Source organism: Rhagoletis zephyria, unplaced genomic scaffold (genome assembly GCF_001687245.7).
Source record: "Rhagoletis zephyria isolate East Lansing unplaced genomic scaffold, Rhagoletis_zephyria_1.1 Rzeph_scaffold_01558, whole genome shotgun sequence".
Classification (NCBI taxonomy): domain Eukaryota; kingdom Metazoa; phylum Arthropoda; class Insecta; order Diptera; family Tephritidae; genus Rhagoletis; species Rhagoletis zephyria.
In genome coordinates, this window is record NW_016158642.1 from 94,481 (window position 1) to 118,624 (window position 24,144).

The 24,144-nt window shown below is 35.7% G+C and overlaps 2 protein-coding genes across 3 annotated transcripts in view; one reads left to right on the forward strand and one right to left on the reverse strand.

Moving 5' to 3' along the window:
- dachs (unconventional myosin-IXb-like dachs) overlaps positions 1-16,467 on the reverse strand; it is a 23,058-nt gene extending 6,591 nt beyond the window's left edge. The window contains exon 1 of the mRNA XM_017618109.1: positions 16,355-16,467. Within this exon, the coding sequence (XP_017473598.1) occupies positions 16,355-16,445 (91 nt within the window). The 5' untranslated portion in view covers positions 16,446-16,467. The remainder of the gene's footprint in view (positions 1-16,354) is intronic.
- A 614-nt stretch (positions 16,468-17,081) lies between these two features.
- On the forward strand, positions 17,082-17,638 carry LOC108364439 (uncharacterized). Of its 2 annotated transcripts, none has more exons than XM_017618110.1 (2): positions 17,082-17,206; positions 17,259-17,638. In XM_017618110.1, the coding sequence occupies exons 1-2, from the start codon at positions 17,104-17,106 to the stop codon at positions 17,621-17,623; spliced, it is 468 nt and encodes a 155-aa protein (XP_017473599.1). In that variant the 5' UTR covers positions 17,082-17,103; the 3' UTR covers positions 17,624-17,638. The 2 variants fall into 2 exon arrangements, with proteins under 2 accessions (XP_017473599.1, XP_017473600.1); XM_017618111.1 differs by having other exon boundaries at positions 17,262-17,638.
- The last annotated feature ends 6,506 nt before the right edge of the window (positions 17,639-24,144 follow it).

Below are 24,144 nucleotides of genomic sequence, written 5' to 3' on the forward strand. Positions count from 1 at the left end.
ATATTTTCAGAATTAAATTTGTGTTTAAAGGACAGATAAATTTCAAAAAATGTAAATATAAATTTTTTGTAATTTATGTAAATATAAATAAATACATTTTTATTTTTATTACACGGTGTTCAAAAAAATGAAAAAAAAATTGCACGAACTCTTTCATTGGCCAGGTCGAAGGGTTGTTCACGAAACTTATTTCAAAATTTATCACGCCCCCAAACTCTCAACTTGTTCTTAAAAACCCATTTTCGCAGGACTTCCGGCTTTAAAAAAATTTTTAATCGGTTATATTTTAACCAATTTTAATTTTCTTATATGGCTTTAGAAAGAAGAATATTTTTACTATTTCAAGAAATAATTAGTTTGTGGTCCCTTGTAAATGAGTGGACAATTTTTTGGGAAACTAACTGAAACTAACACCATTTCTTTACATTTTCCCACTTCTACAACATTTTCTGCCAAGATTTCAAAAAAAAGATAGTCTCTTGCAGTCATTACTTCGAAAATAAAGTTTGATTCCGCGTGAAACTAGGTATCATTCATTAAAAGCAATAAAAAATTATGAAGTTATGACATTTTTTATAAAGAGAACAATTCAAATTTTTTTACACGAACTGTTGAAACCTCAAAGCGAATCCAATCTAACTAATTAAATTTTCTGTGAAATTACATCGAAGTAATTTAAAAAAAAAAACAACTTTGGAAAATTCGTTACTTCCAAAATTGATCTTTCCCTGATTTCGTGTACTTAGAGCGTGCCATTTTGTGCAGATTGTACTTCAGCCTGCAGGGTCCTCTCAGGTACCCGGTGAGAGTTCTTGAATCCTCTCTGCTAAGGTTTAGCCATCGCTCAGAGATTCCACTAGAGGGAGTTATGAATCCTCTAGGTGTTTCAACTTGCGAGTCCTCCCATCGCCTTAGAAACTCTGCCGTGTATCCTCTGGACTAACCACAGAAGGGCTGAGGCATTTCGCTACAGTGCCAGCCCTTTCTTTGCCATCGAAACCCACATGGTCCAGAATCTAACACAGGGTTACTCTGTCGTTGGCTCTTCATTTTTTAGTACCATTTTTCCACTGTCTACTAGCTTTGATATCGTTTTGCAAGAGTGGAGTGCTCTTACCGCTGCCTCGCAATACGACATGAGGTTTATTGTTGCCCTTTTAGTCCTTCTGCGAAGACTTTCGTGGGCACAGAGTTTAATTTATAAAATTTCCGTCTGGAAGGAGGTTGGGTATATGCCCTACGGAACGATTCTTTTTAATTTAGGTCCATAAACGCCGGCTCAGGGTTCCCATCTTCAAATTTGGATTATTCAGTGTACCAAACTTCTTTTACAGGTATCCCTTTCAGGTATTATTACTCTTTAGGGCTTTATAAGAGTCAACTTCGGTAGCATTGAATCTGTGAATTTGACTACGGGATCATTTTCTAATAATTTTAAGACAACCAAATGGACCTTTAAGTTAGATAGTCTCTTGGCGCACCAACGGATGATTCACGAGTAGATATTAGGCCTTTTGCGAGAACTCAAGCTCTGTCCCACCCGATTTGTTTTTGGTCAAGTTTGCCTTTCTTATTTTGATAGATGGAACGATAATGGACTTCATTGGTTAATTGACCGGCCATTTTCAGCACAGCATCCAACAGTTAAGTTTAGAGCAGACAGCATCCTGGAGTATAAGGTATCCTCATTTCAGTATACCGGCTATATAACAAAGTCAACAGCATATTCATATGCATTAAAGCCATTCCCTTTTAATGTTTCCGAAAGTTCGTCTACAAGAGGGAAGACAAGAAGCTTGGGACCACCATCATTCAATAGAAGAGCAATAAACCGTCAAAGCAGTGAATACTCCGGCTAACCTGCGCCCAAGAAGGCCAAGGTGGTTCGGTCCGCCAACAAGGTCATGTCGATAATTCAAAACGATTACTTTGAAGGTAATAAGACGATCAGCGGCTAATATTATTCTCAGCTGCTAGACAGATTCCGACATTGGACGAGCGGATATGACGAAGAAGAAAGTAATGGCTCTGGGGTAAGAGATTTAGGTCGAATGCAGACTTTATCACTGAAGAAAAAGCCCTTTTTTGTGGATCTTGAGAAAACCTGCAATTTGGAAGGGATAAAAACATTTTTTGGACGGTCGTCCCATCTCAGGTGGTACCTTCCGTTCGGTGCTTCAGAAGTAGTTGGCGGCCATTCGTGGAGCTCAGCTGTTAACGGTCTATGGTCTGAAGCTTCCTGGTACTCAGAGCAATTATATTCCAAACTTTATCCGCTCTGCTGTCCTAGGGCTAACCGAATTCGGCGCAATGGTGCAAGAAGTCAACTTAAGCCTCACTTCGAGCTTCGTTCAAATCAACTCCTGAGAGAGAGAGGAGAGCTTTAAAGCAAAAATGGTTTTTTTATACTTACTCTCTCAGGAGTTGATTTGAACGAAGCTCGAAGTGAGGCCATACAAATTTCCAAAATCCGTTAAAGCCATGATGGGAAGTTGAAACGGGGGCGCTCCAAGGGGCAATCCTTTTGTGAAGTTATTACAAAGAAGACTGAAACATAAGGAGCACATGAAAGCCAAAGCAAAGCCGGAGCTCGAGAGATGTGCTGGGACATATACATATATCTTTCAAACCGAGTGGCTTCTCGTTGCACCTAAACCGCCACTAATTGAGGAAAGTAGTTTCCCTCGAACTCACGTCAGCCGGGCTTACTTTTCTCAAAGCATCCAGTTCACGAATGAGAAAGGAAGAGGTCCCGATGAGCCAAAAACGCCTGCCCGTAAAAACGCGCCGGTTCGGAAATATTGAGCATCATAAGGATGAAACAGGCTCACCAACAACATGCCATCGTCCCACGGTCTTCCAGGCTGAACCATTAGCAATCTTTACCTGCACCACATAAAAGCTTGAAATTTAAAGGGCGCCTTTCCAGTTATCTTTTCAAAAGGGAAGCAGCCATTCGGGCCAGAGGGATAAAACTCAAACTTGTTAAAGACTATTTTGAAAGGCCAATTGGTCGCCGACGAATTGGCACGAGAAAGATTCTTTACTTCATTTATAGGACCGCAACCATTTTGTGGTCTCAGTTGGTTCTCTTCGAACATACTCTCATTCGGGTATACGCTGAACGCAGTAAGTGCGGCGGACATAGACAGGCTCTTTGGCTACCCTTTCAATTGCAAAGGTATTCTAGAAATAGAAACGGCATCAAGCTACTCTCCGTGCACATAACTAGGCTTAACCGAGTATGTTATTGGATAGTCATTGGCATGCCATGTCTGATTCTTCTATGATAGGGCGTATAAAAACTTTGACCGCTTTGAGCGAACTCTAAATATTTTTTTTTATTTCAATTTATAATTTATAATTTTTTTTTTTTTTTATATTTATATTTTTTCGCATAGAACAATCCCCCTTGATACCCATATTAAAGTATTATATCTAATTGGTTATTTAAATTTGTTTTAACTTTTAACAAGTGACAACCCTCTAAAAAAATTATTTTTGAAATAAATAATTTTTGAACACCTTTTGTTACCAACAACCACGTTATTGAGATATTTTATTTAGCTTCACATTTAATTGATTTAAAGTTCTTAGCAGGTGGCAACCCCCTTAAAAGATATGTTCGAAATAAATAGTTTTGGAATCTATTTCGTTTGATACCATCATTTTATTTAACTTATCAACTTTTTGAAAAAGTGGCAATGTCTCTTATTTTGCTACACCCGAGCATTTGACTAACTATCTAACTAACAAAATATATGTACCAAATAAGGGCTCCCAATCGAATCGAATATAATTTTGGCACAATATTGCTATAACATCTGATTCTATGAAAAGGTGTATAAAAATATGCTTACACAAGAGGCCGTAGCACCGCCCATATGCGTGAAATTTTGAATTATCTTTGACTTTGGCACCATAATTCCCATTACATTGATATTTGGTGTGGAGACATTACTAAAGTAGTAGAGAACCATAACAACAACAACCGCAACAAACCACATCATATTGAAATTTCGTGTAGAGGAATTAATCTAGCTTATGTAGATGAACACAAGAAGAAGATGAAAATGGTAGAGTATATGTATTATTGCTTTCAGATTTTTAATTTCTTCACCCCCGAACGAAGTCGGCTATGCTGCTCACATCAAAGAAGAGTTAAAAGCAGCCACTATGTGAATAATCAAGTGTGTATGTACATTAGACTGTATCACCAAAATAAGTGGCGCCGGAATTAAAAATTTATTATATTTTAAGACGTCCACCAAAATATTTCGGAAAACTATTGAGATTTACGTGAGCTGGATCGATTTGAAGATACCTCCAAAAATGGAGTTTTTTATGAATAAAAATAGTTTCTCTAGGAACTTTTTGAATAAAGTCAACTCAGATGACAAAACAGATTAAGCTTAAAAAATCTGCATGAAAATATTTAAAAATCGTTCAAAGGAATCTTAATAATGAGATTTTTGATGTTGTTCTTTTTTACTTTTTTCAAAGATTGATTTACGAAAAACTTCAATAACNCAAAGGAATCTTAATAATGAGATTTTTGATGCTGTTCTTTTTTACTTTTTTCAAAGATTGATTTACGAAAAACTTCAATAACTGGGCCAAAACTATTCTGATTTTGACTTAGGCAGTCTGCGCACGGGTCGTATAGCTTTAGACGCGTATTAGATGCTACATACGACAGTTGTACGCTTTGATGACGCACGCGGGCATTTAAATGGGGGGCTGTATACGAGTCGCGTACGTACGCTTAGAAAAGAGAAAGAAGAAGAAGAAGCTTGTTTGCAATTTTCCGTGTGCGTTCATGCAATTCATTAAAAAAAAAAAACCGTTAAAACAATCAAATTTGTGCAAATAATTGAAAAATAACTGAAANCCGCACGCGTGCATTTAAATGGAGGGCTATATACGAGTCGCGTACGTACGCTTAGAAAAGAGAAAGAAGAAGAAGAAGCTTGTTTGCAATTTTCCGTGTGCGTTCATGCATTTCATAAAAAAAAACCGTTAAAACAATCAAATTTGTGCAAATAATTGAAAAATAACTGAAAATTAATTAAAGAAATAATAACTTTGCATCACTTAACATTTTTTGCCTGATACTTTGACGCTTTGAAGTTCGTTCGTGTGCAGATCTTGAGGCGTAGAGGAATCGTTGCTGCATAAAAAATTTTATACGCGTCTAAAGCTATACGAACCGTGTGCAGACTGCCTTATGGGATCTCAGTAGAAAGGTATTTTCCAGCGGCCATAACAGATACAGCTTTTATTAAAAAATCGCTATTTAACAACTATTTTTTGACTTTTGTTTAATTACTCATTAAATAAATGTTGTTTCTAACTTTGAGTTTATAAATCGAAAATAACGATTATTTCTGATTTTTATCTAAATAATCTGCAATAACAGTAATTTTTTATTTTTAAATTATATGTCTTAGATAACAGTAATCGAAGAGTTATATTTATAAAAGTCATAAATAAAAATCAGTCACTGACCTTGATTTTTCAACTCATACTTATAAAAGTCGTTTGTATAAGTCGTAGTGAACTTTTGTCTCCCAATACCTTCTTAACTGCGAAAAATGTTAATGACTTTTATACGAATGATTTAATAAATAAAAGTCGGTGACTGATTTATATTGATGACTTTTAAAAGCAAAAGTCACTAACTGATTTTTATTGATGACTTAAATAAATACAAGTCTTCAATTACTGTTACCTAAGACATATAATATAAAATTCAAAAATAATTGTTATTTTTGTTTTTTAATTTTGCATATAATTCCTAAATAAAAACTTATTTTCAAATCTGAGTCTCGGTGAAAAAAGAAATCGATTGGTTGTAGAACATTTCCTTCATAGTGAATTTTTCCATGACAATTTTCATCAATAATTGTTATTTTCGGTCCCTGGTATTTTCCCACTATTTTTATTTCTGTGCAAAAAAAGTCATTCGTGTTCCAATTTTTTGTTTTCAAAAACCAACACATCTTAATTCAACTTTGAATGGCGTTCGCGTTCATCCTACTTTTCTCTTTATTAGCAAAGAAATGAAAAGGGTGAGAAATACCTTTCCAATTATACCTCAGAAGTCTAAATCGGATCAGTTATTCGTGTTTTTCTTATACCAATCTTTGAAAAAAGTTAAAAAACCGCATAAAAAATCTCATTATTACCCTTCCGTTCAAAAATTTTTTTGTTTAATTTTTTTTTAATATTTTTATGCAAATTTTTTAAGCTTAAACTGTTTTGTCATTTGAGGGGATTTTTTCAAAAGACATCTTTGAAACCATTTTTATTCATAAAAAACTCCATTTTTGGAGGTATTTTGAAATCGGTCCAGCTCACGTAAATCTCAATAGTTTTCCGAAATATTTTGGTGGACGTCTTAAAATATAATAAGTTTTATAATTCCAATGGAAAAACAGTACCGTTTTTTTTTTTTTTGGTATGGTGAGTGATGCAGTCTAATGTACATACATATATGTATCTATATTACCACGCTGGTAGCCAAATTATGAATTTGATTTGAATATTTAAATTTTAACTTGTGCCAAATAACCACACTACTACGATTTGTATTACATTTCAACAACATTTATTGCTGTCTCACAACTGTTAACTGTTGATTAATGTGCACCTGTTTAGTTGTTTGTCTAGAAGCCATATCGTAATTTAATGACTTAGCATAAAAGAAACAAAAATCAATGTCAAAGATTAGGCTTTGGTAAAAGTCTACATACTTACATACATATATGTAGTACATATACTAAACATTTTAGGGAGCTAGCGGCTTGCAAATTATAGCTGATGATGCGAACGCACGCAAAAGGCTCAAAGTTAATTATGCAAAACTAACTTTCGAATTTAACGAGATGAGTTTGGAAAAAAAAGATTTTCAAACATTTTTAGAAGCGAAAGAAAAAAAGAATTGACAGCAGATTACAAGCATATTGCGCTGAGCGTACAACGAGAAATGCCTTTAAATAAGCACTCACAATAAGTTGAATAGCACATACACATGTAAGAGTGAGCGAAATTTCAGGCTTGCTTCAATTCTGTTTGGCCTCACGTTGTTGGCTTTTGTCTCTCAGCCAACTTCAGTGCGAGTCAATGCTCTTTACAGCACAGATGGTTTGCGTGTGCAAGCGGTGAAGGTAATAAACAGATTTTTCTTGGTCAGTTTGTATTAACTATGACTTCTTTGTTTTGTCTTTTTCTATTAAATTGTTGTTAGTTGTCATTCATTAACATAGTTTTTATATAAACATATCAATTTAAGATTATTGGCAAAGCGAACCTGATACGTGATTAACACTCTAGTGATAGCGCTTGGACTATACCAAAACTGTTTAATATGTGTTTATGTATGTAGCGAATGAAATGTAGCTTCATCAATCTAAATTAATTTCTAAAATTCTATTAGTACCTTATATTCAACGGTAAATGTGACTATAAGCGCTTAACCTTTTTCTGGTTATGTAGTTACAGTTACAATGCCGACACTTACATACATATGTTGCCGTTAGGTACACTGTGCAACATAAGCAACACAACTGCCGGATGCAGTAACAAATGCATACGCCACTAGTTTCAGTTAAAATGTCAGTGAAATATGCGTCGACACGGTTGAGGGCACAGTTGGATAAAGTATTACTATTTACGGATACTAGGATCGCCAGTTACTGTCGAAATTCCACCGTTTTTCTAGTTTTTTTTTTTTTAATGCCCTTGGCATATTGAGAAACTCTACAAGCTCAATTTTATGTGGGGGGTTCATATATTTAAATATTACGCGTCAAAATTCTAATGATGGAATGGGGAAAATTCATACCAAAATTTAACACAATTTTCAATTTGGGTTGGCACGGGACGCTATGATTCTCGATAACACCGCAAATTTTAAAAACTTTACGAATTTATATAACTCGATACATTTCAGTTGGTCGATAAATTTCAACAATTCGTTACGTATTGATAGCTCAATTAATTTCAAAAACACTAAATTCCGATAAATCGATAAAATTCGATAATTCTACAAATTTTGATAACCATCGATAAGCTTAGATAACTGATTTTCCAGAAATAGTTAAATTTGGATTACTCTAAAATTTACATATCTCGATATATATCGATAGCTCCATTAATTTCTATTTCTAAATTTCCATTACTCGATACACTCTGGTAACTCGATTAAATTCGATCACTATTAACTTGATGCATTCATGTAATTATAAAAATTTCGATGCCCTTTCTATATACTTTAATAATTCGAAATCTCAATGACACTAACACTAAATTTCGTTAGCTCAATAAAATTTGATAAATGTAAAAATTTCGATAAAATTAGATATCAGTGTGTTTGTAGAACTGAATAAATTTCGATTACTCAAAAAGTTATACACATATATATCGATAACTCGATTTTGATAGATCCATTAATTTCCATATCTATCCATAAATTTCGATAACTCGACACACTATGGTAACGTGATGAAATTTGATGATTAGATGAAGGCTAACACACCTGGGAAGGATGTGGCTACAGGCAACGCATATATGGACACTCTCTGCATTCATCGAAACTGATTGGATTCATCAGAGCACTAGGGCTGGATGTTGTATTGTGATGAGCTCTGAGGGCACAAACAGACCTAAGGTCACAGTGCGACTTTTAAACAGGATTCCAGGACGACTCAAAGTTCGAGGGTCATTTAGAGATTGGAAAAGGCTCTTCCGAGAAAAAAGAATGAAATAAAAGTTAAGTATTTTTGTCCACAGAATCCGAATATGTAGTGAAAATATACATATGTAGTTAAAAAAAGAAATGGACTTCCGGTCAGTTTGATCCCGGAAAAAAGTTTCAGACAACAAGTATGTACTTTTATGCGCAGAATGCGAATCAGTGTTGAAATGTAATTCAATACAAAAAAAAAATTGACTTCCGGTCAGTATAACCCATTTCCGGTCAAAACCGGAAGTCGATAATACGACTGAAAGATAGAACGTCCTCGAATTGGTAATTCATATTTTTTCGTTTTCCAATAAAAACATTTTCGTCTATTTTAGAAGTCTAGCACGAGTTGAAGTGCGAAAGTCATTTAGAGGTTGAAGACGGCGCTTTTGAGAAAAAAGTTTCAAATTTGTACTAAAAACATCTATATCTAATGTGAAAAAATGGACTTCCGGTCAGTTTAACCCACTTCTGGCGAAAACCTGAAGTCGATAATACCATAAAAAGATAAAGCCTCCCCGATTTAGTAGGTAAATTTTTTGCAGTTTTCAATAAAGAAAATTTCCCTCCATTCTAGAGGGGTGGACGGGTAGTCTAGGACACCCTTTATAATTACAGTATATTTACTAAAGATTTAGATGTTGGCAAATCCAATACACACAAAATCCTCAAAAAGATCTGAGACAAACAAATGGACACATTTCACGTCTTCATTCATTTTAAACCCGCTTACGAAATCACTCTTATCTCTCTTAGCTCAATCTCAATCTTGGCCTCTAGTTTTTCTTCAAAATGCTTTCATATATATACAACGCTAGCAAGTAAATCAAAGTGAGGCTTACAAATACATAGCTCAGCGGTAAAAGTACAAGAAAATGTCATGAAAAGTTCCAAACATTCGAAAACCTGTTTTTTCAATATGCCACAAAACACGTCCGTAGGTAAGTTTTTATGCATGTATGGAGGTGCATGCACATTATCTTATATACATAGACAAATGCTTAGGAATTGTATATATGTAGGTGTATGGATGTACATATGTACATATATGCACATTTATATACAAATAAGTATCTGCAAAGCAGCAAGATCACCAGCAAGTCAGTCAGTCAGCCAGTAAGCTTAAATAGCTAACAAAATTTCAACTTTGACTATGAAAATTGCTTTTGGCACAAAAAGAATAACTCAAAAAAAAAAATAAAAAATAAAAAGTCTTTTAAGCCGCAGCCAAACCTATTTATGTATATAAACAAAAAGGTACAACAATAACAAACCTGCAGGCAACTTTGCGCCATAGAAAATCAACGAAAAAGAAAATGCTGAATTGGAAATACATACATACATACATACATATCTAAATAATCCTATGTTAATATAAATATATTGTGCTTGTTTGTATAGGAGACCAGAGGTGAGGGACTGTTGCCAGACAATAAATCTTGCTGCTGCATAAAGCTCAGCGACTTATTTTCAAGCGATCAACACCAGAAAGTGTGCATTAGAGGGCTGCATGAATCCATTCAAAACGGCTTATGAATTATTCATATACAAAACGAATTAATGATTTTGGCTTCAAATTTTTCTTTTGAATTTGAGTGAATACCTGGTCTGATATACATATGTGTCGATATAACAATATTCAAACAAAGTAAAAATAAATTGAATGGAAATAAATGACCCTTTTTTTGTATGAATATCCGAAAATGTTTTTTTAGAGTATTTCGAATTGTAGAGAAATTTTAAGGAATTCGTAAAGATCTCATCCGATTTTTTGCAGAATTTTCTGAAATGAAATGAAGTGTGCACTTAAATTTTTTTTAAGAAATTTCGGAAGAAAATCGGTAAAGCAATGAAAAACATGCTGCTATTTTTTCAGAATTTTCTTTATATTTCGTACAGAGATTTCTTTACGAGTTCGTGTCAACCACTTCATATAATTTTCTTTAAAAAATCGTTATAGAAATGATATACTCCTAAAGATTTCGTTAGGTTTTCGGGAACTTTGGTTTGCAGGGACAATACGAACAAACTGGCTTGTAGAAAAAAACTATATTCGAAATGAATTTTAATGATTTTGATGTTTTTCAATCATTCATTCATAGTTCCTTCATTTAAAGGTAGAAAATGTAAAACAAAATGTGTATTCATAACTTAAAAAATTCCAAACGCTGAGTGTTTTTTATGTGAAATAGAATATATTCGAATCTACTGTATTCTGTTTGGCTAGAAGTTTGAATGAATTCATGCAGCCCTCTAGTGACCCCTGTGCGAAACTACTTAACCGAATCCCATCAGGGCCAAAACTTATATGTGATATCTTCGACCAAAGTAGTATCGATTTTGGGTATTAGATGAAAAAAATTAATTTAAATTTTCTGAGTCTGAACTTTGACCCCTGTGCGACACGCCTTAACCGTCTCCAATCGTGACCAAAATTTGTATGTGATATCTTCGACTATAGTAGCATCGATGTAGGGGTTGAGGCTTAGGAAATCTGATATAAAAAATTCCTTCCTACAATTAAGGTCCACCCTAATGTACATACCCTGCAGATAAAAATTATAAATTGATAAAAAATAACCAACTTGTAGTTAGCTTTTTTAGGGACTTCGATCAAATATACAACTTTTAGTTAACTACAAAAAGCTAACTTGAAACTAGTTGAAAATTATTGCAGGAGTCATGCAGACGTAAATGGGAGTTTGTTTTCTTTAAACGAGTTTCTATTTAAATATCCTTATGCTAATTTTACTTTGAATACACTTTTGTTCTGCACTGCACAAATACTTTTTCGAATTCAGCAGAAATGAAGATCGAAATTTTATATTACAATTTTGACGTTATGTCTGACGGAACTCGAATATGGAACCACCAACAGCAGAATATGTTAACAAATATATAATAGTAATATTAAGTTAAAGTTAATTAATGAACAATTGAAAAAATATTTCTATTTTTATTGATATTTTATGTCCAGTTAGTTGATACCTAATGCAGTGGTAACCAGACGTGTCTGTTTTGCGGGTATCGTCATACAAATATAGTTAGCTTTCCTAAAATAAAATATACAGATTATAGTGACTTTTAGTTTCTTTCTAATCAAATTCAAGTTAGCATATATTTAGATACATTTCCTGCAGGGTACACACATATATGCATGTATATGATGTGTATTTTCAAACCTTAAAGACAAAGATAATCAAATCGAATGAGTGAGAAAAGATCAGTTATAAAAACGTGATTTAAAAAATATTTGTGAACAGTAAAGTGGCATTTTCACATACATATATACATACATACATACATATGAACAAAGGTGGCGCATTTCGCAAATTGCTGCTTTGTTTTTGCCGATTTTGACAAATTCTCAAGTAAAAGTAAACAACGCCTCAAAAACTTTGAATCGCGGCGAATTCATATAAGGCGCTGTAATCGCCTAAGCGATTTTGGCCGAGTTCAACAAAGCACGCCAGTCGTTTCTCTTCTGTGCCAAGTGACGCCAACTGGAAATGTCCTTCTCCACTTGGTCTTTCCATCGCAGTGGAGGCCTTCCGACTTGAAGTACTACAAGGTCTTATCTAGTGCATTGTGTGAAAAACTGAAGCCCATCGTCAGCGAACTGATTGGGCCTTATCAGTGTGGTTTTGGACCTGACAAATCTACCATAGACCTGGTATTTATAATACACCAAATCTTGAAAATGACCCGCGAGAAAAGGAACGACACTCAACACCTATTTGACGATTTCAAAGCCGCTTCCGACAGCACGAAAAGAAATTGCCTTTATGCTGCTGAATTTGGTATTCCCGAGAAATTAATACGGCAGTGTAAAATGACGTTGAGCCGTTTAACACCAAACGAGGTTTCACTCAAAGTGACTCGATTTCGTGCCGCAGAATTGAACCGATGGGGCGCAATTCTTTACAGAGCCCAAAAAAATTATTGGCGTATGCCGATGACATGGACATCATAGCTATTAAGAACGCCGAAGTCTGTTCTGCCTTTTCCTATTTAGATAAGGAAGCAAAGCGAATGGGTCTGGTGGGCAACGAGGACAAAACGAAGTATCTCCTGTCATCAAACAAACAGTCATCGCATTCGCGCTTTGGCACTCACGTCACTGTTGACAGTTACAATTTCGAGAAAGTAGAGAATTGCCAGCATCAACCAGCATCAACACCGCTAATAATGTCAACATTGAAATCCAACGCAGAATCACTCTTGCCAGCAGTGCTTCTTTGGACTGAGTAGGCAATTAAGGAGTAAATTCCTCTCTCTTCGTACAAAAATCACACTCTGTGTCCGTGAGGCGGCTGTTGAAGCATGGGAGAGAAAGATTTTGCTGAAGATTTACGGGCCTTTACGTCATGTCGTACGAATGGACAGAAACGCTCCAGCTCGGAAATTATTCAACGCGGGTCGCGATGCTGGCAACATAGGAAGAAAGAGGCCCACACTGAAGAAAAGAATTTTATGACTGAAAATAAGATCTAGAAGACGATACAATTTATTTGGAATCTATTAACTTCAAGTAGATCAACACGCAAGAAGTTATCAACTAAATATGCTTCTAAATAATTACTAACCAACATTAGCAAAAGTCAAAAATTAATTATTGTCTAAAAAGGACCAATGTAAATTATTTAGATTGAAATCACCAATCTCGTTAAGAAGCGCTAGTTATTGTTGAATTCATCACTGAAAGGAGGACTTACATATCGTCGGTGATACTGCAAAACGGTTATGTCTATTAGTACCCTTGGCATCTAGTCTTGGCACTTGGTCTCTTACGTGCACCGTAATGCATCTATAAATCGTTATACCTTAATACAGAGCTTCTTAAAGTGGGTTCCGCGGAACCAAGGGTTCCGTAGAAAAGTCACCGAGGTCCCGCGAAATTAATTTCGGTATGAATACGCACGGCGGTCGGTTTGAGCTCCACACAGAAAGAAAATTTCTATAAACAGCTTGACTGAGACGCAATTATCTATTTTCAAGTATACATATCGTCACCTGAAATTCAAAAAGACATAACAACCATCACCGCTGAAATGCAAAAAGTCATAACTAAAAAAAAAAAATCAAAATTCACTTTTTGATTTATATGATGGATTTCATCGAATTACAACTCCCACATAATTTTATGAAAAAAAAATAAATGAAAATATTAGCCACGAAATTTTCAATTTCAGTTGCGATGTTGTTACATCTTTTTGCATTTCAGGTGACGATATGTACTCATAGTTAGAATGATGAAACAAATTCAGGTCGAAATTAGATGCTATCCCAGAAATGTACGTACAGCTTTCAGACATTATATCGAACTACGATTTTATACAATACCTAATTAATAATAGTGAAACAATTTCATTTTTTACATTAAAATTTAAAGTATGTATACTATTTCTAGTAAAAGTTTTTATTCATATATAAATTGCACTGCCTTTGATTTTTAGTATTTTAATGTGGGGTTCCATAAAATGAATGGTGTTTAGTAAGGGTTCCATCATCTTAAAAGTTTAAGAACCCCTGCCTTAATAAACGAATGACAAAATTTTTTACCGTTGACTGATGAAGATGAACGGTTGGCAGACGCGATCAGATACAGATAACAGATCAATTAAGCACCAGAGATAATAAGTAACATAGAACGATGTGCAGTATCACCGATGATATGAAGGACACACAAATAAGAAGAAAACTAAAGATACCATAAAGGCACATTAATAGCGTGTTCCCGTACTCCAGGGCGGCTTACAGTCGAAAATATTTTTGTGGAAGGTCGCCACCTGATTGAAAATTTGAATTACATTTAATTGATAAGATAAATTAAATACTGCGATGTGGGTATCAAATTGTAGAGGTTCAGGAAATTTTACTGGCAAAAATATTTTTGAGTCGGGCTGCCTGTTTTAAAAATTGTATTCAATTAAATTTCAATTTGATTTAATTGATAAAATAAATGAAATATTACGATTCGGGTGTCGAACTAAAGAGGTCTAAGAAAGCTTACTGCCAAAAATATTTTTGTAGCGAGTTGCCACCTATTTGACAAATTGTATACAATTAAAGTGCTATGATACTGTAAATACTGAATTAATACACCTTTGAATAAAGCTCACGATATGTAGAATTGAGTTTTAAAAGTATAAATTAAATTTCCAGGATTTAATACCTTCGAAAATATATTAACTAACACCCTTAATAAAAAAGTACCACGTTGACCGAGCTTTGCGAGGAGTGAATATACTTTTTAAAGCTTTCAAAATTTGGATAACTTTAAAAAAATATTTTGGAAAAAAATTGGATTTCGATATCTATTAAGTAAATTTCTTACTCCAAAATNAGTCGGGCTGCCTGTTTTAAAAATTGTATTCAATTAAATTTCAATTTGATTTAATTGATAAAATAAATGAAATATTACGATTCGGGTGTCGAACTAAAGAGGTCTAAGAAAGCTTACTGCCAAAAATATTTTTGTAGCGAGTTGCCACCTATTTGACAAATTGTATACAATTAAAGTGCTATGATACTGTAAATACTGAATTAATACACCTTTGAATAAAGCTCACGATATGTAGAATTGAGTTTTAAAAGTATAAATTAAATTTCCAGGATTTAATACCTTCGAAAATATATTAACTAACACCCTTAATAAAAAAGTACCACGTTGACCGAGCTTTGCGAGGAGTGAATATACTTTTTAAAGCTTTCAAAATTTGGATAACTTTAAAAAAATATTTTGGAAAAAAATTGGATTTCGATATCTATTAAGTAAATTTCTTACTCCAAAATTTAGGTGATAACCCTATTCAGAAATTCGCTGGAATAAATGGTATATATCTTGTGCGTAATACATAAAAAAATGCAGATTGAAATTAACAAAATAAAAATTTGTGTTACATAAAAGCGTGGCAACTCTGATGGATAATATTTTGTGACCAAAGTTCTCAAAAATACCTTTCATTTGATATCCATATTGCGATGTTTTAGATAAATCGTGTAGAATCGAAAATAAGTGGCAACCTTACACTATTATCCTAAGGGATAGCATTTTATATACAGGGAAAGCATTGTTTAAGAACCTTATCTTGGTACCCATGAATAGTAATATTTTACCCCTTTTTTCTAAACAAAAAATTAAATAAATATGAGATTCGATATAGGTGGCAACTCTATTAAAACTATTTTTGAATTAGGGATCTTTAAAATACCTTCCATTTGATACCTATATTATGCTGTTTGAATTAAATTTGTTACTAATTTCGAATAGGTGGCAACCTTATACGAGACTTCTCGGAGATAATGCTTGTTCAGATAACCATAAAATCCAAAACATTATCTGTGCAAAAACACTTCATCAAAATCGTTAGAGCCGTTTCGTTCACATTCCTTAGGACCCGTTTGCGTGAAACACCATCCTAATCATCATTTATTTGTAGGATATAAAGATGAGAACAGTAATGAGTAATGCTCTGGGTTACCAACCCTCCCCTTTGCTTTACTTTTACGTTCGAATTCCAAGTAATCACTACTTTCTAATTAACATTTTCGATATACATATATATGTATGTTAATACTCGTACGTAAAAATTTTCTCAAACTCACCTTGCAACTTTTTCTCTGTCTCCCAAAACTTCTGCAATTCGGTGAAATATTTATCCAGAATGAACACTTTTGACAGGCCTAATGTGGCCATCGTTGATTAACATTTGTCTACAGTAACCAAAAAATTTTTTTTTTTTTGTCAACGTTTCTGGTTATACATCACTAATACTATTTAACACAAGCACTGACACATAAACGCTTCCCGATGTCCATACACCTGAACGCGAATAACTACAATAGGCTCGAAATCAGGAATCAGGTTGTTACTTTTTCGCAAAAGTGTAGCTTCTACACTGCAACCACTGATGCACCTTTTATGGGTGAGAAGATAGTGCAAAAATTCACTGTTCACTGTGGACTGTGGACTGAGAGTGTGCTAGTAGCGCGCAATTGTGGCGCCTTCAAAAATTGGGCAGAACTCGTATCCCTATATGTATGTAAGTTTTATCGCGAAAGGAATGGGGGAATCGAAATGAAATTCGAAAATATTCCCTACAATTGTGCGCTGCGAGCAAAGGGCGGCAACGATGACGACGACGACACCGACGCCGACGCGTTGGCGCAAAAGGCGAATTGTGTTGCAACAACGGACCTGGAATAAGTAAGCGAACGACTATGCGGCTGGAATTCGCTGGATCGCTGGAACGCGGCATGGCTCGACTGGCTCCACTGGCTCGTTGGCTCCACTGGCTGTTTAGCTAACTTTACGCGACGCGGCAGTGAATTCAAATATTGCGGATACCACGAAAATGTGGTACATTGATGTTGTCGTTGTCGTCGTCGTCGCCGTCATCGTCGTTGTCGTCGTCGTTGCAGGCGCTGAGCAGAACAGGTTTCAAAGTTGTAGATTAGGTATAAATACGCACATACATATGCATATATATAAAAATTGGCAAAGTTGCAGCAGCAGTCAGGAGTGATGATATAGGATGGACCAGAACGACAATGGTGTCAGTGTCGGTGGCGGAGGCGCGGAATTTGCCAAACTGTATCTATTATTCGCGCGCTGCGGTTGGTTCCCAGAAATGCTGTGTTCTTTTTGTATTGTTTTTGTTTTTGGTGTGGCTTTCTGCGCGCCAGCTTCTTTTGCGCAAAGGAATTTGTGCGATTATGGCTAACAAAGTTGGAGCACAACAAGTGAAATGGCCAGCCGAGATTAACACCTATACACAAAGGCAGGGTAGGCGCATAAAATCACTGCATGCAATGGAAGATGCAGAACGCAAGCGACGATCACGATTGCCATTTCCAATTTATTTTTCGAACTAAAAAATGGACCAAATGGTAAAAAATTTACCAATTTTTATTACATCGGGAAATTGAGTGGAGTTTATTCCACTTTATCAAGAAATCGTGCCAATTCAACGATTTTTTTTCTTTTTATATTGCATCCAAAATGCATTACAATTGTATATTAATAACATTATATTATTTAAAGTTTTAAATTATAATTTGTTTCTTAATTTCGTTTTTATTAATGCTAAATCAAAAAATTTGCGCTCAGCTGCTGCGAAACTGTGAGTCATACTAAAAATATTATGAACTAAATCACACAATTCTCCAAAGGCCGCTTCATCCAATTCATTTTTAATCAAACTTACTTGATCCCAAAAATGTTCTATATTGGTACAGTTATAGAAGTTACCTTAACTCAGCCTCAATTTGCGAAATTGAAATTCAATTATGTGTGCATCATTTACCAATGCAGGAAATTGGTCGAGTAGCAGCGAAAATTCATACATCAATATTAGAAAGAACTTTATGTGGTGTAATAATTTCAAGATGTTTAATATCTTTTCGATTGAAATCGAATATTATTTTCATGTGCTAAATGATATGATTAAAGTTTTGCTACCTTTCCATATACATATTTGCCAGCCACTTTAATATTGGTCACCGAGTAATTGAAATTAGCAAGTAACCGCGATATTTTTTGAAGCGTGCTTTGACAGATGATTGGCCATGCCATATTTGAAGAGCAGTGGCAAGGTGAGTTCACACTTTTAGCAGGTGTTGCCAATCGGCCCTATGCTGAATATCGTCATCGTCATCGTCGACGATCGTCAGCGTATCGGTAACATGGCTGACGATGGCCGTATCGTCACTTTACTGAATATTCATCAATTAAATAGAAAAAATTTAAAACGCAGAACTATTGCATGAAGTGAGAAGGTGATAATAACCTAGCCAAAGGCTTGTGAAATGGACCATTTAAAAAAAAAATTGGACCAATGGACCAAACGAAAAGAAATGGACCAAATTTGGACCAAAACGGCAACCGTGGCGACGACTGACCATTCCAAACAGAAATACAGAGAGAAAGACGGCAAATTAATAAAAACAAATCACAAATAACGGGTGGTCCATGTTGGGGTTTTTTACTTATTTATTAATCATATGTCATTTCGACAGTAACTGAACTTTCACGCTGGAAATCTTGACAGAAAATCAATAACGTAGCGCCGTGGAACGAAACGAAACGCTTTATTCTTGAAAAATCATGGGAATGAAAGCTAATTCGGAAGCGGACAACGATTTTGCTCGAAAAATCATCTTTTCTGGCGAAGCGCATTTTCATCTCGGCGGCTGTGTTAATAAGCAAAACAGCCGCTTCGAGGGATCGTAAAAACCCGGAAGTGATTGTTGAGAAGCCAATGCGTTCTCAGAGAGTGACAGTTTGCTGCAGATTTTAGATCGGCGGCATCATTGAGCCATTTTGCTTTGAAAATGCTGCTCAAGAGGCCATTTCGGTGAACGGTGAGCAATACAAAGTCCTGATAAACGATTTGTTGTGATCGGTAAATGAAGACATAGACTTGGATGATCTTTGGTTTCAACAGGATGGTGCGCCTTGCCACAAAACCCATGCCACAATCGATCATTTTCGCGCCAAGTTTGGTAATAATGTTATCAGCCGTATAGGGGATGTCAATTGGTCATGTCGGAGCCGCAGCAGGATTCGCTACTAAGAAGGTCAATCGAGGCAGCCACATGAATGAAATCATGTTCCCGAAAGCTAATCGGAAGTGGGAAAAAGTGCGACCAAAGGTGCTTAAACCTTTGGTTGGCAAAGGTAGGGAACCAGAGCAGCATCATCTTCCATGCATCCGAGGGCCATCGATGATGTTCAGCCTTACGGCATGCTTACCTATCACGCAATGACCAGTTAGCATTCCCACCAATAGCGAGAGATGTAGCTTGCTTAGTCTCAAGAGCTCCCCTGGACCGCCATGGTCTGCACGTAGCCAGAAGGATTTTGCCTCCTTGCGTTCGATGGATTGATGGAGATTTCTTCGCAGAAGAAGGAATGTGGGTGGTAAAAGATCCATTCGTACCCAGAATCGGCGTGCCGTGGTATATCCGAGTCGATAGGAACCCGAAGTCTTTTAGAATACTGGAGTGCTCATAGCTCCAGACGAACTTAAAGCCCACTCCACCTAGCCTTACTTCACAGCGGCAGCCCTGCCAGCTGCATATATCTATATGCCTCGAAGTGCCTCACGGATTCCAATTAATTCGGCTCTTTGCATCCTTTCCAGCTGCTTGACGATGAAGGCCTTGCCGAGTGCGTTCCACCAGACAAGTACCCCCATATAATAAAATGTTCATTATTATAATTTCAGAATGCTACCTTCGGCGAAAGACCCCAGCGCTTACCAATGATCCTCTGCAGCAATACAAGGCCTCTATGTTAGGCTTCCAGAAAAGTCAAGGATCGAGCCTGAGTTCTTCACCCTATCAGAGAAACTTAAAGGAAGCCCACTCACTGAGACGGCAATTCGGTATCTTATACTTCAAATTAAAAAGAACAAGCTCCATTTTATTGCGGTTCACACCCAACCCGCAACTAAAAGCTCAGTCCTCAACCAAGTTCAGGAAGCCCTGGATAGGTTCAAACAGCGTTTCCGGAAACTTTTTTTTATCAATGCTACATCGTCAGCATAGGCAACCACCCGACAGCCATTTATTTTCAGAGCCACGAACAGGTCGTTGACGACATTAACCCCTTGCGGGGTGCCTCTAGTCACACATCCCCGGATTGAAGCTTTGCAACACTTTGCCGCGACAATTATGTTGGAAAAAAAGCGGTAAATAACCCCAAGAACGCTTAAAACCCCAAACCGAAATGAAAACAGAACCTTCGGGAGTATTTGTACGAAAGTGAGAACAAAACTGTCGGGAACGTTCTCAACGGGAACTATATAAGAAAAAAAATCAATTTAGGTGAATAAAATGGGAACAAAAGTTTCCCGCACGTTCTAGCAAAGAACAAAACGGAAACAAAAGTCTCTGGACCTATCTGACAGATAACGAAATGGGAACAAATCTTCTCTAAACTATTCGCGAAGAATGTAAGGGAGAATACAGTTTTTTTCATAGCGTTGCATTACTTTGAAACGTATAAATATTCAAATTAATCAAAAAAGAACTGAGAGATAATTATGCAAACGAAAGACTTAAGACGCGAACTTTTCTTGTACAGAAAATTAAAAGTTGTTCCATAAATAGACGGTTCACCGTAATGATGAACGATCTGCAAATTGAAATGATCTAGCTTTCCTCAGGCTTAGAATAAAAAAAAAAACACTAGTTCTTACTGAAACGGTTTTTCCTCCCAACGCGCAGACGCTTCTGTCATTCTTTACGTTAAGTTCTCAAAACTTTTGTTCTCGTTTTGTTCTCTAGCAGAACGTGCCCTAGACTTTTGTTGGTTTTTAATCCTCCTTGAAGAAGTTCTCGATACTTTCGTGGTTTCGTTCACGAAAGTTTCGTTTTCATTGTTCTCTTAAGTATGTTCTTGAGAGTTTTGTTCTCATTTCGTTCTCTTTAAGCACATTTCCGAGAGTTTTTTTCGCATTTTGTTCTTTACGAAAACGTTCCCGAACCATTTGTTCTCATTTCGTTCACTTTCCTACTGCTCACAATACTTTTGTTCACGTTTGTTTCTTTTGCGAAAACGTCCTTGACATTACATTTAGTTCGCGTGCAGAGCTAAAGTAAAACCGGAGCGTGATTTCGGTCCCTGCCAATTATATACCGATAACATTTATTTAGCTTCATTTTAATTTAATTTTTAAAAGGAAACTACTATATGAACCACCCTATATGGACCCCCAATCGGAAGAGGAACGCAGGCAGTACAGGTGGTGTGTAGGGTATGAATTTGGAATACTCGAGCGTCTGGAGTTTTGTGCCTAGCAGCTGATGCTTTTCGCGATGGCTATGATTCTTTTGAACATTCCTTATATTTTTCTGTATATTTTATTGTTTTCTTCTATTCTGTTTTCTTTGTTTCTTTATTTTTTATTTCTTCATTACTCTATCTGTCAACACCCTGCTTTACTACTTTTCGTTGTTGCATTTTTCGCGTTATCTTTCTTTTGTTATTTTGGTATTTTCATATTTTTTTGTTTTTGTTTTTGTTTTCGTTGTTTTTTTTGAACACTTTTCAGAACTGGTAACTGGTCCAACAGCTCCAATACGCCGCGGCTGCTGATCAGACAGACAAACCGATCAACGGATACACACTATACCACAGAGGCAATGCGCACACACATACACACGCTTGCATACGAACGCCAACGAAGACTTCTTAGTTGGCATATTGGCCACCGCCACACACACACACACGGTTGGAATGGTGGGGTACACCATCAGGTACATACAAGTAGACACTTCAGTGGAGATCACTTATGCGTATGTGTGTGCTATATATGCAAAACGACTGAATATATGCATGCATGTAATATATATTTTTACACCGAAAATCAAATTTATTATTTTTCCAAGCACACAGAGGTCATAAAAACTTTATGTGTTGCAATAAACACTTTAACTGTTTTTTTTTTTTCACAGCATTCAAACACTGAAAAACTGGCCAATTTGAATACACTTACATATGCATGTATGTATGTATGGATATGCAACAATTTTTTCACTTACAAGTACATACATATATACCTATTTTTTTTCTTATTCAATTAAATTTTCCAAAATTTCGCATCCGTCAAACACATCTTAACACTCTCAACACTCTTTGTAGACTAAACTAAAATGGCCATACAAATTGGCGTGGTGCTCTTGTGGCAAAAACGTTTACCTGCACGTAATGCCACACCACAAGTGTTGGCTGATCGCTGCTGCACTCGAGTAACAAACAACAGGTCGGCGGGTATGCGCCTTTTCCCTGCTCTCATTGAAACACACCTGGGCATACACACGTATGCGCGCACATAGCCGTTGTCAAAAGCAAACAAAGTTCAAAAACTCATTCAACTGGCTCTCAGAGTGCATAGATGTGGCCCCAACAGGTAGCCAAAGCCATTTTTGATTAACAATAGTTTCGAGTTCTCTTACAATGCTTGTGTGATTGTTGCACGTGGTGTATACATTAGGGTGGTCCAAAAAAAAAAAATAAAGTCGGAAGTATAATTCCCTCACCCCTAGGATGGTTCTTTTTCGGAAAAATATACCCCTATTCTTTATTTTGGAATCAAAAAATATTTAGAGGTCGCTCAAAGCGCTCAAAGTTTTCCATGTGTTTTATATGGGAATAAAACCACTTTTCGTAGAAATGGTATGGAATTCTTGAAAATCAATATTTTTCAATCGGACAACTCTGGCTCTCTTTAGGAGGCTTCCAGTAACAATACCCAATTGTTTATTTAACCATACTAATACTAATGTTATACTAACGATTTTTTATTGACGCGCCCATGGCATTTTTGGCGGAGTTATAAATTGTAGTTGCTATGAAAAAATTTTTAAATAAACAATTGGGTATTATTGTAGGGAATCTTCTGCAGAGAAGCAGAGTTTTCCGATCGAAAAATATTGACTTTTAAGAGTTCTATACGATTTCTAAGAACAGTTGTTTTTTTTTCCATTTAAAATACATGGAAAACTTAGCGCCTTGAGCGACCTCTAAATATTTTTTATTTCAAAATAAAAAAATAGGGATATAATTTTTCGGTATAGAACAATGCTAGGGGTGAGAGCACGAAAATTCGTTCTTTACTTTTCCTAAAGCATTTTTGGAACACCCNAAGCTAGCTGTAATCATCACATGGGCGTAGTTAGCTACAAAAAATATTTGGCACCATGCAGAAAAAAAGTGAGCCTAAGCTCTGATGATGTGTGAAAATTACCAGAATTACCTGTTCATAAGCGCTAACCCGATAGGTAGGTGTAACGTTTTCACGTTCTATAGGCTTAATGCTTTCGATTGGTATATAATTTGTTCATTAAACAAATGAGTAAAAAATAAATAAAAAATGTAAGTGCGCCTGGGCCACAATGGGGAAGTGAAACTTAAATACCTTATACATATATCTATAGCATTTTCAGTTTAAATTAAACTTTTTTCAAATTAAATGAAACCCTTTTCAGATTCAACGAAACTTTATTCAAATTAAATGAAACTTCCTTTTAAGAATGTTTCATTTAATCTGCAAAAAGTTTCATTTAATTTGAATAAAGTTTCATTGAATCTGAAAAAGGTTTCATTTTATTTGAAAAGGATTTCGATTTATCTGAAAAATGTTTCATTTAATTTAAAAATGGTTGCGCTTAACCTGAATAAGGTTTCATTTAATTTGAAAAAGGTTTAACTTAATTTGACAATGGTTTCATTTAAACGGAAAATGCAAAAAGAGTTCACGGGTGTACATAGCACAGTGGTTAACGCTTCTGACTTTGCACATCGATTACGCAGGTTCGATCGTTATAGCAGCTATTTAGGAGATCACCACATCTCCTCATCAGACTTCTTTTTTCTAGACGTCAGCAGG

Bases quoted from the DNA above. Each gene is read 5' to 3' on its own strand.
- LOC108364439 (XM_017618110.1), top strand. From the start codon at position 17,104: ATGTGGTACATTGATGTTGTCGTTGTCGTCGTCGTCGCCGTCATCGTC. The intron at 17,207-17,258 runs GTATAAATACGC...GCAAAGTTGCAG, and splicing joins GTTTCAAAGTTGTAGATTAG to CAGCAGTCAGGAGTGATGAT.